The following is a 15,677-nucleotide window of genomic DNA, read 5'->3' on the forward strand; positions in this document are numbered from 1 at the left end:
TAAGTATGGTCCTGAACTAGTGGTAATCAGTACACTGGAATGAGACCATCTTCCCTCAGGCCATTGTACTGATCCTCCTAGATCAGGTACTTCTAATAAATCCTGAGAAAATAATAAATTAATGTACTAAAATAATTCATTAATATTAATAAAGTTTAAATATTAATTACTATTTTGCATAAAACATAAAATCTCTCACTGTGGAGTGTATATTTGTGCATCAAAAAGATTGTGATAGTGACAAAAATTATCTACATTATGCTGAATTGACTGTAATTTGCATGTACATATATCTTTTGACGGAATACAATTTTTTGATTGCCATTTAATTGGAATTAAACTATATCATGAATAATTCCCTTTGATGTTTATGAGTTTATGAGGAATTAAAATCATATAACCTCCCTGCTAAGCCTGCTCCAACTCAGTAAACGAAAACTTAAGTTGAAATTGTTTTGCAAGTAAACATTGAATTAGCAATAATTATTATTGTCAGCTACCATATGGTGATGTCTATTAGCAAGTGGTTCATTAGCTCTTCTAGATTGAGCCTAACTCTTCTTCGACAGACCCGAGTCTCTATGAGCTCTGTCAGTCAGTCTTCTCTCTCTTCAGGAGTCTTATCCTCCCTAGGAGCTCCAGCTGCTGCAAGCCTGGCTTCTCTTGCTTCAGGAGTCTCAGAGTCTCTACAAGCTCTGTCTGTGACTCTTCTTTTAGGCTAGTTTAGCATAGATTCTATAAATCTAGCCTGGCTTATAGCTAGCCTGACTACTACTCTCTGGGCCACATGCTCTTCAATCTTCAGGAGTAAGTAACGTGATAATACCATGAATATCTTTAAAACACCCATGAATAATTTTAAAGCACCAAATTGGCAATGAATATCTTCAAATACCAATGAATATACATGTAGTTGAAATAGCTTATACACCTCCTAGTCGGTGTATAACCTATAATATCCACAATTTGCAATCAAAAAATTCTCCCAATCAAAACCCATCCTACAGTATTAACTCACCACTGATGTCATAGTGAAACTTATTATATACAGTTTATTACTGACTCCATTATCAGTAGCACTTCCGAACATTACTGCAGTGTTATTAGTAACTTTTGTTAGAGTGAAGGAATCAATAGGAGGTGGTCTGTCTCCAGTAACAACAGGAGATATCCATTGATCTAATAATAATGTACAAACATTCATGTACACTTACTTACCACATACACACATGCATACATTATACACATTCATCAAACATATGTACATGTATGTGTATATGTGTGTACATTATTATTTATACATACACATCATGCATAGACACACATCACTATCACATGATACACACACACACACACACAGATACACTCATGTATGGATACACACACCATCACATACACCACACCTGTACACATGAAGGAGAGGTGCAGGGGGTTTCCTTATTTGAAAACCTATTCTGGTACATGTCAGTTATGATTGTTAATTGTCACACACACATAACACATTGTATACACATGTCTTCAAGAGTACATAATACCTAAAGAGAGTATCCAACAGCCCTATAGCACACCGCTGCATGAGGGCGTATTTGCTCAAAGTCACAATCCACATACTCCAGTATACTTACCATATCATGTGATCAACCATGTGGCAACATTATCTGGCCCTTAGCTTCAAAAAACTTGGCAATCTTTTCCAATACAAAAAAGAAACTTGAAAAAAGGCTAGAAAGATGAACTACAAAGGCAGTGCTGCTAGTATCCAGGACTATGTGCCCCAATCACTTGCTAACTAGTGACAATGGCAACTCAATGTCTACGCAATAATTATAATCATTGATAAAGTATACTGGAGTATGCGGATTGTGACTTTGAGCAAATACATCCTCATGCAGCAGTTTGTATAGGGCCGTTGATACTCTCTTTAGGTATTATACTTTTAATGTCATACATTCATAAATTCTCACATACATTACTCTTGATTATATGCACTATCATACACAGACACATCATAATGTATGTATTAGTACACACACACACAGGTCACATATAGACACACGTCATCACACACAAACACATGACACACTAACAAACACACTTAATTATTAACAATCTGTTTTATGTACATTAATATTAAATTATTCAGTTTGAAATACTGATCAACTATTGTGTATCAATGATGAGAATTACTGACCTGATGAAATCCTGTAATAATGTATCTCATTACATCTACCATCAGCTGAATACCGAGCATCAGGTTGCTTTGGAGTATTGATAGAAGATGATCCGATTCCTCCAATTATTACAAGATAGTCTTCACCGTCAAAATGAGCTGATACCATTCCACAGTAGCCCTTCTTCATTGGACCATGATCAGACCTAGAATGAGAGAGTTTCCTCCACTTGAATGAATCCACATTGAAACAATGTAAGCTGTTTTGGTATTGATAACTATGACCACCTTGTCCACCGAAATAATAAATGTCCTTCCCTATTGCAACAGTTGAGTAGCCACAGGTACCTGGTGGTGGGGTACCAGTAGTAGTTTTTTTGTCCCAAGCACCAGTTGGTAAGTGATACACCTCCATCACGTTGTGTACTATAGACTCGGCCCCACTCCACATATATAAGTAGTCTCCTACCTTTACTGTGGAGTGTCCACTTCTCTTCACTGGTTGATAGTCTATAAAAAAAACAAGACTGAGGTAGTGAGGTACCGCACTGAGTAACAGAGTAACAGTAATATAGTGATGAGTTAGAATAAGGACAGGATATAGAGGAGTAAAGTAAGTGAGAGAGTAAGAGAGACAAAGAATGAATGAAAGAGATACAAAGAGAAGAGAGTAGTGGCCCTCACTTTTAGATGCCATTCTTGCAAAATACCAGCCCCACCCAAAACCACACGACAGGGCGTGGTCATTTGAGGCCACACGCACCCAGAGGAGGTAGGACACGGTTGACCTTTGATTAATAATTGCAAAGTTCAATTGCATTCCATTGGTATCACGTGATGCAAAATGGCCAAATTCTTCCACTAGTACCACTTCTAACAATAATTTAGAGCATCAAGATAGAGTCAATGGGACTTTCATTAATTCACTAGAAACTATGATAGGTGCAGTAATTTTTAACATCTTAAACTAGCGAAGATTGATTTATCTGATGAAGTAAAGAAGAGAATCAAAGTTAAGATGCACTGTCTCTTTCTCCTTCTTATATTCATGTCTATAATCAAATAAGAAATATTCTCCATACAATGGTGATTTTAGCAACCGTCAAGGGTCGTCATAGATCTCTCTAGTTTCTGCAGTAGTAGCTAGTTTTGTGATACAATCATCAGAAAGCTGCCATTTTTCATCACGTGATACCAATGGAATGCAATGGACCTTTTGCACTTAAGCGATTCTAATTAACGCGCACCCAAAGTGGTGGTAAAATGGCGGATTTTTGGAGGAAAGACAGGCTGAACAATCTTCTCTTTTATCCAGCCATTCTAGCTGTAGGAGCCACTTTGAGTTGTCCTTTTGTTTCAGTATACTCTATTTATCTCTTCTGTAAGCTCTTTGGTTGCTGTTTTGGCTTTTATAGCATTTTATCATAGGAATATTCTCACCCATTGGCAATTCCCGTTTTTCTAAATTTTGCTTTCAGGAGCCAAGGCGCTTGCCCCTCCATTGCCATGAAGACATAAGTGTATTCAGCTGAGTCCTATGACTAGTGTCTATCATCAGACTTAGTCTCAGTCCATCAGAACCAGGTACGGTGGAATAACTCACTCAGTTGTCATGTTGCAGCTGGAGTGTGGATGATTATGACCATCTTTTCACTTCTTAAAACCATAGGATTGGTCTTTAATCACATGTAAGAAGCGTTCCAAGAAACATAAGTGTGCTGGAATAGCTCAGCATCATGTAACTAGCTCTTAATAGTAACATCCAGTAGAGTAAAACACTTCCATCGTTACATGATTTTAATATTTTATTTATGATAAAATTGATGTCAATTACAATAATTATCTTTGTTATTGTCAAAATAGTTTCTAATTATTGTGTATATACTGTTAATATCATAAAAGTATGAGTAAATACATAAATAGTCGTCTATACAAATGCAATGTAGTGACCTAGTGATAACAACAATAATAGTTCTAGCAACAACACCCATAATGTTTTTTATAATTTAAATAATAAGTAAAACTGTTGGGAGAGGATACAAATGGTTTAGAGCCATGAACGAGTCCTGAATGTGATGATTCCTCTCTGCAAGTACTGGATAGTGACACAGGGTATTAATATGACATGAGGTGCTCATACAATACAACCAGTGAATGTACAGATAAAGAATGAGCTCTTGCATGCCTCAACTATCTATAAAAGAGCCAACCTATAGTTTTAAGAAGTGAAAAGATGGTCATAATCATCCACACTCCAGCTGCAACATGACAACTGAGTGAGTTATTCCACCGTACCTGGTTCTGATGGACTGAGACTAAGTCTGATGATAGACACTAGTCATAGGACTCAGCTGAATACACTTATGTCTTCATGGCAATGGAGGGGCAAGCGCCTTGGCTCCTGAAAGCAAAATTTAGAAAAACGGGAATTGCCAATGGGTGAGAATATTCCTATGATAAAATGCTATAAAAGCCAAAACAGCAACCAAAGAGCTTACAGAAGAGATAAATAGAGTATACTGAAACAAAAGGACAACTCAAAGTGGCTCCTACAGCTAGAATGGCTGGATAAAAGAGAAGATTGTTCAGCCTGTCTTTCCTCCAAAAATCCGCCATTTTACCCACCACTTTGGGTGCGCGTTAATTAGAATCGCTTAAGTGCAAAAGGTCCATTAAATTTTGTTAAACCACGCCCTTTTAGGCCGTGACCACACCTTTTTTAACATGGCGGAGTTTTTGAACGATCATAGGCAACGTTGAATACCTTTTTAGCTTTATAATGGCATCATAGAAGGACTGATTTGGCCTTTTCCTCATATGTAAGTTGTAGAACAGCTTTTCTCTCCAAAAGTAGCTTATTATTTGTTAATTTTAATTAACAAAATAATTCCCATTGGTTTCAGGATTTCAATGCCCTCTTTTGCCCCCCTGGCTACGCCCCTCGTTGTAATTTAAGAAACTAGGCTCAGTATCATGAACAAAAACAAATCAAAATGCAGTAAATGCACACTGATTATAAGTTGTGTAATCATTGCAAACCATTATAAATTATAATTAGGACTTGTACAGGAAGTGGTTTGCAATGATTACACAACAATAAATAACCTTAAAACTAATTGCAATCAAGAACACGTACATAAATATCAATAAGAAAGCCTGCATACACTAAATTTAATGACAGTTTCCAATGGTTTATCACACACAAAACAGTCTTGAATGACTAGACATTGCCTTATAAATATTATGTCAAACTATAAGTACACATGCACCATTATGTTAATATGGTCATAGATACTGGATATGGTGTTGCACTATGATCTATCTAGATATGTGGGTGTATAACATTACCAGCATTGGTATCATGGGCTACTATGAAATTGCATAAGTTTTTGTAATAGCTCCAATACAGTCTTATGCCTCTAGTATATAACTCATTTAAATTATCTCCATACATCAGTCATAGCTATGGATAGTTGCTTATCAGTTAGCCAATGATCAAACATAGTTTATCCATGTTTATGGACCATACAGGCATAGTATTTTATAAGGCTGTCTGTTTGTATTAATGGCTATCTATGGATATGCATAGCTATCACTAGTTATGGTTGCTCATGGTTCATGCATGCCCTGGTTATCCAAGGTTATATAATACTTATGTATGTAATACATATTGTTTTTTTATAGTGTCAGTGAAGATGAACAAACAAACAAATGACAATAATAAAAACAACAATAATAATCCTCTGCTTTTAGTTCCTCTCTTCTTATTTTTCTCTTAATACTCACAAAATTAATAGCACTATAATTATTATTAAATAATAATATTCATCATGACATGTATTTGCTGGTGCGTCTCTCACTGAAATGTTACCAGCATCTCATTATTCAGCTCCCATATACTCGTCTGTCTTCATTTTCTCAAATCAGAGATAATGAATACTTCTATATCATTGCTCAACCTACAAACAAGATTAACTGAAACAACAAATAATGTGCAGGTTTATTGATTACCATTCTTGATTGGTTTATGCCACTTTGTCACTTCAACTTAATCCTAACTCCATTGATGAATTTCAATGCAATAGATGTACAGCTATCCTTAACTGCAATTCCAAAGCTGCCTCTTACCTACACAAGTATAGAGTAGCAGCTAACATCTCTTGCCTGCATGCACAATCATAAAGAGTTACATGTACAATGTACAAGTATAACATTAATATGCTCATTTTAAAATTGTCATAACTTGGAAAATATTTGTCAAAATCAGCTCAAACTTTCTACACATCATAAGAGCATCAATATGCATCAAAAAAATTAATAAAAATTTGGGGTGATATTGAGCCATTTTTGGAAAAAACCATGGGTTATACTTTTTTCGAAAGCTGGTTGATTTTTAAAAATGCTAATAACTCGATAAATATTTGTCGAAATCAGCTCGAACTTTCTACACATCATAACAACATCAATATGTATCAGATGATTCAATAAAAATTTGGGGTAATTTTTTGAGCCATTTTTGGAAAAACCATGGGCTAGAGCCTCTGCTTTTTATTTCCAAAACTGGCTGATTTAAAAAATCTAATAACTCAAAAATTTGTTGCCAGAATCAGCTCAAACTTTCTACATAGCAGAAGGACATCAATATGCATCAGAATATTTAATAAAAATTGGGGTAATTTTTGAGCCATTTTTTGAAAAAAACCATGGCTATAATAGTCTTCGCCTTTTTTTGAAAATTGGCTGATTTTTAAAATTGCAACTAACTCAAGAAATAGTTGTTGGAACCAGCTCAAACTTTCAACACAGCATAAAGACATTAATATGCATCAGAAAATGTAATAAAAATTTGGGGTGATTTTGGAGCCATTTTTTGGAAAAAACCATGGGCTATATAGCCTTGGGTATTTTTTTAAAAAGTTGCCAATTTCTTAAAATGGCCATAACTTTAAAAATATTTGTCAGAATTAGCTCAAACTTTCTACACAGTATAAGGACATCAATATGTATCAGATAACATAATAAAAATTTGAGGTGATTTCTGAGCCATTTTTTGGAAAAAACCATGGGCTATAGCCTTGGGTATTTTTCAGAATTTTGACATTTTCTTAAAATGGCCGTAACTTGAAAAATATTCGTCGGAATCAGCTCAAACTTTCTACACAGCATAAGGACATTAATATGCATCAGAAAAAGTAATTAAAATATAGGGTGATTTTGGAGCCATTTTTTGGGAAAAACCATAGGCTATAGCCTTGGGTATTTTTCAGAATTTTGACATTTTCTTAAAATGGCCGTAACTTGAAAAATATTTGTCAGAATCAGCTCAAACTTTCTACACAGTATAAGGACCTCAGTATGTATCAGATAACGTAATAAAAATTGGAGGTGATTTCAGAGCCATTTTTTGAAAAAACCATGGGCTATATAGCCTTGGGTATTTTTTTTAAAGTTGCCAATTTTTTAAAATGGCCATAACTTGAAAAATATTTGTCAGAATCAGCTCAAACTTTCTACACAGTATAAGGACATCAATATGTATCAGATAACGTAATAAAAATTTGACATGATTTCGGAGCCATTTTTTGGAAAAAAAACCATGAGCTATAGCCTTGGGTATTTTTAAAAAAGTTGCCAATTTCTTAAAATGGCCGTAACTTGAAAAATATTAGTCGGAATCAGCTCAAACTTTCTACACAGCATAAGGACATCAATATGCATCAGAAAATGTAATAAAAATTTGGGGTAATTTTTGAGTCATTTTTTTGGAAAAGACCATTTTGAAAACTGGCTGATTTTTTTTAAATGCTAATAAATCAAAAAATAATTGTCAGAATCAGCTCAAACTTTTGACATAGCATAAGGACATCAATATGCATCAAAAAATGTAATTAAAAATTTGGTGTGATTTTTGAGCCATTTTTTGGAAAAAACCATGGGCTATATGACATTTTCACAAAAATTTAACACTTAAAATTACACAATCAATAATCAATCATTACTTCATATGAGTTATAAGATCATCAAATTGTCCATTATTTATACATACTGAAAATTAACTGAACTATCATCAAACAGTTTGCTTCTCTTCATAAGGCAAAACAACATTTACCTAGAGAGATAAATACATAAAATTAATAGTTAAATTATGAAATATGCACATACCTTAAATGGTAAGTAATGTTTATACAACTTTTGACCTTTCTAGCATTAAATTGACCTTTTAAAAGAAAGGAATTACAATATTACATTAAGGAATCATCATGTTCTGTTACTTGTAATGATCGAATCATAAAGATACTAAACTGTTATAAAGTGTCATCATGGTGTCACTAGAAATCATCAGATTGTCTGTTTCAGTACCTAGAGAGTGAAAGAGTTGAAAACAATCTAATAATTTATAATTATTTGAAATAACTATACTTTAAATGGTTAAGGCAGAAATTAAGAGATATAATAATGAAATTAATAAGAAATGAGATAAAAAGTGATCATAATACTATCATCCTCCAGTGGGTACAACCTAATGATATAATTAGGTGTAAGACATAATTAGCAGGAGGAGCTTGAGTGGTGGAATATAACAACATCAAGGTCAAAGGTACTTTATACGTACATGCAGAATGTATGTGTGTAGACACATGTACTGTACATGTATTGCAGAATAACTTAACCAAAACAATGACATATACTGGTACATCATGCACTGTAGATGCACACACGCAATGCTAAAATTAACTAAGACTTTACAAAAGATCAAAAATCAGCAATAATTAAGCAACAAATTCTAATTAACATTTCCTATTATACAACAAAAACTATACAAATCACCTAAAGAAAATAACTATTATGAACTATTAACATTATTAACATAAGTTGTTCCCAATCAGTTGTTAAAGACGAGTCTTCCTAATACCCTCAATCACGTCATCAAACTCCTTGTCATCTTCATTATCAGGAGGAGGGTTAAAGGGAGCGATCACCATATCATCACGGACAGGATCGTACCTCCATATGGCAACAAAAGGGATTGCTTGCGTAACCGTCTCTCCATCACTGACAATGTAAAGTGTAGACGTCACTTGCCAAATGACACCATGCTGTGGATTGACAATGATCATTTGACGCCTGATACTTCGTCTTTGCTGTCCTGCAGGCTGGCCAATCAGCAAAGCCATGATGTAGTGAAACGTGTACATTGTGTCAAAGTAAGAGAAAAACAAGCGTATGTTGTTTCTAACTCTGCTAGCAAGAAGACCGTCACGGTTCATTTGTGCTACAGCATCTGCTGGATTAGGCCTATCAATCCTAAAGGCTCTTCTATTCTCATCTATAGACACAAAATCAGGGCTATAGAGTCTCTCGAGATCAGTGGCCATCAGCAAGCCTAGTCTCATGACAGAAGCTGCAGTCCTGGCAAAGTTATAAGGAACGTCCTACTGGTGAGGTCCTTTGGCATTTTTCATGACTTGATCAGACTGGACCTCAGCATAAGCAGTGAGCCTTATTTTGCCATCCTTTGATTGCTCCTGAGCCCAATCCAGAGCTGCAGGGAAGTTGCTACTATTACAAATGAAGTATTGATTCATATACTCGAGACTCGTGTGTACTGCTTAGCTATGTATAACAGGTCCTGGTCGAGTAGGTTCAGTTAAAATCTCAAAGGAATAGTCTCTTATCCAAAATCACACATACACACTAGTCTTAAGAGGTTTTACACAAAGGACAAAAAGTCATTGGCACAAACAAAAGTGAGGCTAGCCTCAGGTAACAGTAGGAAGGCTATGAGGTTGCAGTACAGCTTAATAAAAGATTACACAAATTATAAAATTACTATCAATATACAAATCTCACAGTCCACCGTAGACATTCAACTGATACTATTGAGATACTAATTAACACAATTATACAAAATCCTCCACCATTTACACTCACATTAGGCTACAGAATGTACATGTATATGAAGTGCTTAATGCATGTCATTACCATATACTTTTACATATTGTACTTATCTAACACACATAAATGCGCAAGCAAGATTGGTACATATACATGTACATATACATGTATGTATGCGTACATACCGTAGGCATGTACATGTACATACATTTATGGTACATACATATGCATGTATACGTACATACATGTACTTACAGTGGCTTAATTATCAATCTTATACAATACTATGCATGTACATAATGAATCCATGTACTACACATACACACTGTTGCCTGAAAACAAAAACGAGGAAATACATGTATGACACTCACTTTCTTGCTGTGAAATTTTCAAATGAAGAGGAAAAGGATGTGAGAGTGTTCATCTTTGTTGAGACATGATGAGCAGATTAGTGGTACCTATGAACTGTAATCTCCTGATAAGTTTCACTTGTGGAGTATATCTGATAACTGATAATAAGTATTATCTATTACAAAGAGAGAGAGAGAGATGGAGTCGTAGAGATAATAGGAAAAGGATAGCGAGAGATAGCGAGAGGAGGAATTAAGGGAGAGAGATTAATTGAGACATTATTTCTATATATACAACATAACTCAGAAAATAGTTGTCAGACTCAGCTCAAACTTTCTACATAGCATAAGAACATCAATAGGTATGATCAGAAAAGTAATTAAATTTAGAGTGATTTCACACTACAGTATGGGTCCATCATGATTGCCTTGCAGTAGTCATATGCAGTATATACACTATCAGTACTCTCTCTGTGTGGATACAACTCATGGTGCAGTCTTACTCTAATGCAATAGTCCGTCTCTCCGTCCTTGAGTGTAGTGCTGTAGCTTTTCTTGAGCTTCTTTTCCGCGTCTTTCTTCATCTTCCCAGCAATGGCATTGTGGCAACGACCTCTGGAGTGACAGGCATTGGTTTAAGACCTTCTGCTGGAGTAGCAGGTAGATTGTCTGGTTCATTACGATCCCTCCCGCTGGCCATCGAGAACAGACTTCAACCTACAGGTGGTCCGGCTTATGGCAGTCACTGAGAAGATTAAAGAAACGCTATGAAGCATCAGATTCAGATTCATGCATTATTAATGTATGTGGCTTCCTACCACAAAAATGTGAGAAATTAAACAATCTTCAAAAATCTTGTTACAAACAATAAACAAAAATAAATAATTAAATTTCAAATGGATTAAAAAGGACAAATTCAGTGTATGCATGTCAAAAACTGAGCAAAACTATCTAAGACTACAGCACTCTTGATATAGACTATAAGACTAATGATAAAAGTCAATTATTGATCTTGATACTTTTCACAGGCTCTGTCTGATAAAAGAAACCTTTCAACAGAAGCTTTTACTTCTCCAAACTTATCAGGATAATCTTCACAAACTTGAAGTACTTTCCTCCAGGTCACTCCTTTATTGGACTCTATCCACCTCTGAAACACTAGTATGAGGTTATGAGTAGCAGCTCCTGGAGTAGGCAACAGGTCATTCACTTTAACATCAAGTGCAGAACCAATGATCATGTAATGGGCAGCAGAACTGTCAAACAACCACCGAAGATCACTCATTAGTGGCTTCTTGTCTAGGATATCACATAGTTTATATTAGTTTGTAAAAATAAAAATTTTGATTATAATAATAAATAATTATTACCTTCAATTGAAACAGGACGATCTTTTATATTAGCTAAAATGATAAGATACATATAACAGATAATGAATACTGTCCCCAATGACTATTAGTGCATCAATACTACTAGTTATAAAAACCAGTTAGGGCACAGTTAATAGTATTAGATTGCTATCAATAAAACAGGAATGCATGTAGAAGAGTTCTTCCATTGGTTTATATATAGTTTTGCATATGTGTGTGAGTGTGTTCATGCATGTTGTACCTTTTTCAATTCTTTCTAGTACTGTTCTCTTTTGATATTCATTAATGTCCAGTACTGACTGTACTACCAAATCACCAGTACTAGATACTAATAATAATAATAATAATAATAATAATAATAATAATAATAATAATAGTAATAAATTAATAATAATAATAATAATAATAATAATAATAATTATTATTATTATAACTAGACGAATGTAAAACATTGAAGGGGCGAGCCTCAGCAAGCAAAGCAATATGCATAAAATAGATCTTGAGAGACTAACAATACTCATGCATGGGATGAAACCTTTTTGTATGAACCTTTTTGCATGAAAAGGTCAAATCACCCACATACTTTTGACTATTTCATCGAATGTAAACCTAGTTTTAAGGCTGGTTTACAATGTTACACAAGTCCTGACGTTATATTGATGCAGAAATAGAATCTGGTTCTATTGCAGCGGAAGGCATGCGTCAAAAGGTGAAATCGCCCACACTTTTAATTAAAAATTGACACTCTATGTTGACCTAATGTCATATTGTGAACTAGCCTTTAAGCCTGGTTTACACTCGACATAAAACACATTGCAAAATTGAAATTTGACCAATTTTACGTCAACTTCAAAGCATTTTTGCGTCAAAAGGTCAAATCGCCCACACACTTTTTGACCGTTTCATCGAATGTAAGCCTAGCTTAACATACTCGTGTCGTTTATGTGGGGCTCGCTCAGGCTCACCCCAATTATTATTATTATTATAACAATTACTGACAACAAGAGTAGATCTACTCTTGCTGACAATGAATACACAATAAAGTTTATTGAAAAAAATTAATTTTATGATGAAATTAAGATTTTGACAAAATTTTTGCAATTTGGAGCTATACTGTATTACATATTCAATACACATTGCATCTACTAATGTATACATGTACTCACTGATTTCAATAAATCTTGTATCACTGACACTTGAAGCACCTTTATATCCTCCAAACAAAATTATCCAGTGAGTGGTTTGTGTCTCATTCCAAACTGAGAGAGAATGACTCCATCTATTAGTGACACTGTCTGGTATATTAGTCTATATAATTAAAAATAATGAAAAAATAATATATCTGGTTAATAAAAATGATTTCTCTCTCCTCCTCCTTTCTCCTCCATTGTCAATCACACTCACAAAAATGACAACAAAGGCAAGCTTCATGAGCTCTTTCTTTAAAACTACTCATAGCGTAATCTTTCATTTCTTTATCATATGCACATGTCTATACTGACCAGTTGTACAGTATTAAATTGATTATCATTGAGGAGTGACGTACATGTACAGACAGACAGATCACAGTGGTCTCGTACTAGTAGGACTCACTCATGCTCACCACAATTATATTATAATACTTACCAGTTCTTTCCATTCCATTTTGTTTATATTTAACAACCAACAGTCATCCTCTCCACCCACCACTAGTAGGTGTGGTCTTGAGCTACAGTTGATCAATACACTGGAATGAAAACGTCTCTCCTTAGGCCATTGTACTGATCCTCCAGGATTAAGAAACTTTGTACAATTCTGAAATTAAAATATTTAATAAACATTAGGTACATGTAACTCTAACAAAATTGCATTTACAGAGGTGGACTAGTCTCGTCGTCCCACCCCTTCGCTTTTGAAAGGAGCGGGGCCACGAGACTAGAGCTAGGTGGGCCTGATCTGGGCAGGTTGTTTGTTTAATCACCTGTATTAACTGCATGTATAAACCCACAATAATGAATAGCAATGTGTGGCAGTATTCTCTTTCCTGTGAATGACGTTTATCATTTATGATGATAGTTATTGAGATACCATAACTGAAAATTTTTTCATGTCACCACTGTGGAGGCATACTATTAAAATGCTGGAGAGGCAGGCTACAAACAATTGCAGAGCTAAAAATAAAACTTGCAGTTTTTCAGTTTTGAGGCTTTATTCTTTTTTTAAAAAGGTAGGAAGTGTATAGAGCTTCATTGAAAACAGTGTGACTTTACCTCCACAATAGCAGCATGATTTACAGTATCCCGGTAAATACCATTATAAATCATAAGCATACATGCATTCACAGGAAAGATATGACTACTATGTATTTTATTGCAGTGACCTATATAATTATACTAGTAATACACTCACCACTGATGTATCAGTAAATTCAAATATATATACATCATTACTCTTTCTATGACCAGTATCACCACCAAACAATATAGCAGTGGTATTAGTTACTGATGTTAAAGTGAAGATTTTAATAGGAGGTGGTCTGTCTCCAGTGACAGTTGGTGAAGTCCATTCACCTAAAAATAATAAAAAATAACATGAACACACACACACACACACTGCTCTCAAGTGGTCACTGGCTCAAATAGACACCCTCCATTGGCAAAAATATATCTACTGCCCTCCATTAAATGACACATTATGATAAGATGGTGGAACACTACTAGTCACGTACACTATGGCTACCTTTGCTCAAGTTAATCAAGTCTACCTTATATTGTATAGACTGTGTGGTATCTCTTTATGGCAGATACCAGACCCTTGACCTTGGTTTCAGCTGTGGGTCTGCTATCTGCCATAAACAGTCTAAATACATCAATTTAATTACTGTATATAAACTACATTTATAAACCTAATATCATATTATACTGACCAGTTTTTAATCTGTACATATGCACTTCATTGCAACAGTGATTATTACGATCTTTTCTGTACTGGGCACCAGGTTGTGGTGGGGTATTATTAGAAGATGGTCCCTCTCCTCCAATTACTACAAGATAGTCCTCATCATTCACTTTTATTGCTATCATGCCAGAGAAGTACTTCATCATAGGACCATGATGAGATGTAGTAGGAGAGAGTTCCTTCCAATTGAAGGTATCAACATTAAAACTGTATAAAATATTATATAATATTTATCAGTAACTATTATGTTTACCTGTATAAACAATTATGACGACATTCATGATGACCACAAAAGCCTCCAAAAAAGAATATTTCATTTCTAATGACAGCAGCAGCATATCCATAGACACCAAGTGGAGGGTCACCAGTGGTAGGCTTTTGTACCCACACACCAGTTGGTACATGACAGACCTCCACTACAGAACACACTGATTTCTTCTTCTCACTATTGTGTACTCCAGGGAGATGTAGCTGGTGCCCACCCCACATGTACAGGTAGTCTCCTACCTGTACTGTAGAGTGACAGTGCCTCCCCACTGGTTGATAGACTATAGATAACAAGAGGACACAGTAATATAGTGAATAGTTATAATAAGCAGAGGATACAGAGGAGTAAAGTAAGGGAGAGAAAGAGAACAGGTCACTTACTTGATGACATCTCCTCCAGTAAACAGCCTCTACAGTCTACACTATTAATAATAACTAGCTCAATAATAACATACATACCTCACCTGACATACCATACACTGCACTCACTTAATGTAGCAATGTACATTGTAGCTTGTGTTATCATGAATAATTTCAACATCAGAAAAATACACAATAATAGACTGACTTGATTGGATCAAACAAATGGCAGCAAAATCCGTCACTTACCGTATAGCGGAAAATTTTCGTGGCCCAAAATTTTCGTGGATCCGTCCAAAAATCAATTTCGTGGGTTTAATTTTCGTG

At 35.0% G+C, this 15,677-nt stretch overlaps 1 protein-coding gene and 1 long non-coding RNA gene across 2 annotated transcripts; both read right to left on the reverse strand.

Annotated features, from left to right (window-relative positions):
* Positions 1-5,864: 5,864 nt before the first annotated feature.
* On the reverse strand, positions 5,865-11,193 carry LOC109587255 (uncharacterized). The gene is made up of 7 exons (XR_002187497.1): positions 10,920-11,193; positions 10,438-10,592; positions 8,443-8,530; positions 8,333-8,387; positions 8,170-8,279; positions 6,182-6,298; positions 5,865-6,129 (listed from the first exon to the last, which is right to left on the reverse strand). It is a non-coding gene; the product is annotated as an uncharacterized LOC109587255 (long non-coding RNA).
* Positions 11,194-11,251: 58 nt separating this feature from the next.
* On the reverse strand, positions 11,252-13,447 carry LOC109587256 (uncharacterized). The gene is made up of 5 exons (XM_020003495.1): positions 13,413-13,447; positions 12,953-13,094; positions 12,028-12,114; positions 11,787-11,819; positions 11,252-11,715 (listed from the first exon to the last, which is right to left on the reverse strand). Exons 1-5 carry the CDS (start codon positions 13,428-13,430, stop codon positions 11,420-11,422), a joined length of 576 nt encoding a protein of 191 aa, XP_019859054.1. The 5' UTR covers positions 13,431-13,447; the 3' UTR covers positions 11,252-11,419.
* Positions 13,448-15,677: the final 2,230 nt, after the last annotated feature.

Source organism: Amphimedon queenslandica, unplaced genomic scaffold (genome assembly GCF_000090795.2).
Source record: "Amphimedon queenslandica unplaced genomic scaffold, v1.1 AMPQUscaffold_12637, whole genome shotgun sequence".
Classification (NCBI taxonomy): Eukaryota; Metazoa; Porifera; class Demospongiae; order Haplosclerida; family Niphatidae; genus Amphimedon; species Amphimedon queenslandica.

What these genes read in the sequence shown, in the direction of transcription:
- LOC109587256 (XM_020003495.1), bottom strand. An exon ending in ACTAGAAAGAATTGAAAAAG is followed by an intron (nt 11,820 to 12,027) that starts GTACAACATGCA and finishes TTATCATTTTAG; the next exon opens with CTAATATAAAAGATCGTCCT. An exon ending in TCGTCCTGTTTCAATTGAAG is followed by an intron (nt 11,716 to 11,786) that starts GTAATAATTATT and finishes GTGATATCCTAG; the next exon opens with ACAAGAAGCCACTAATGAGT.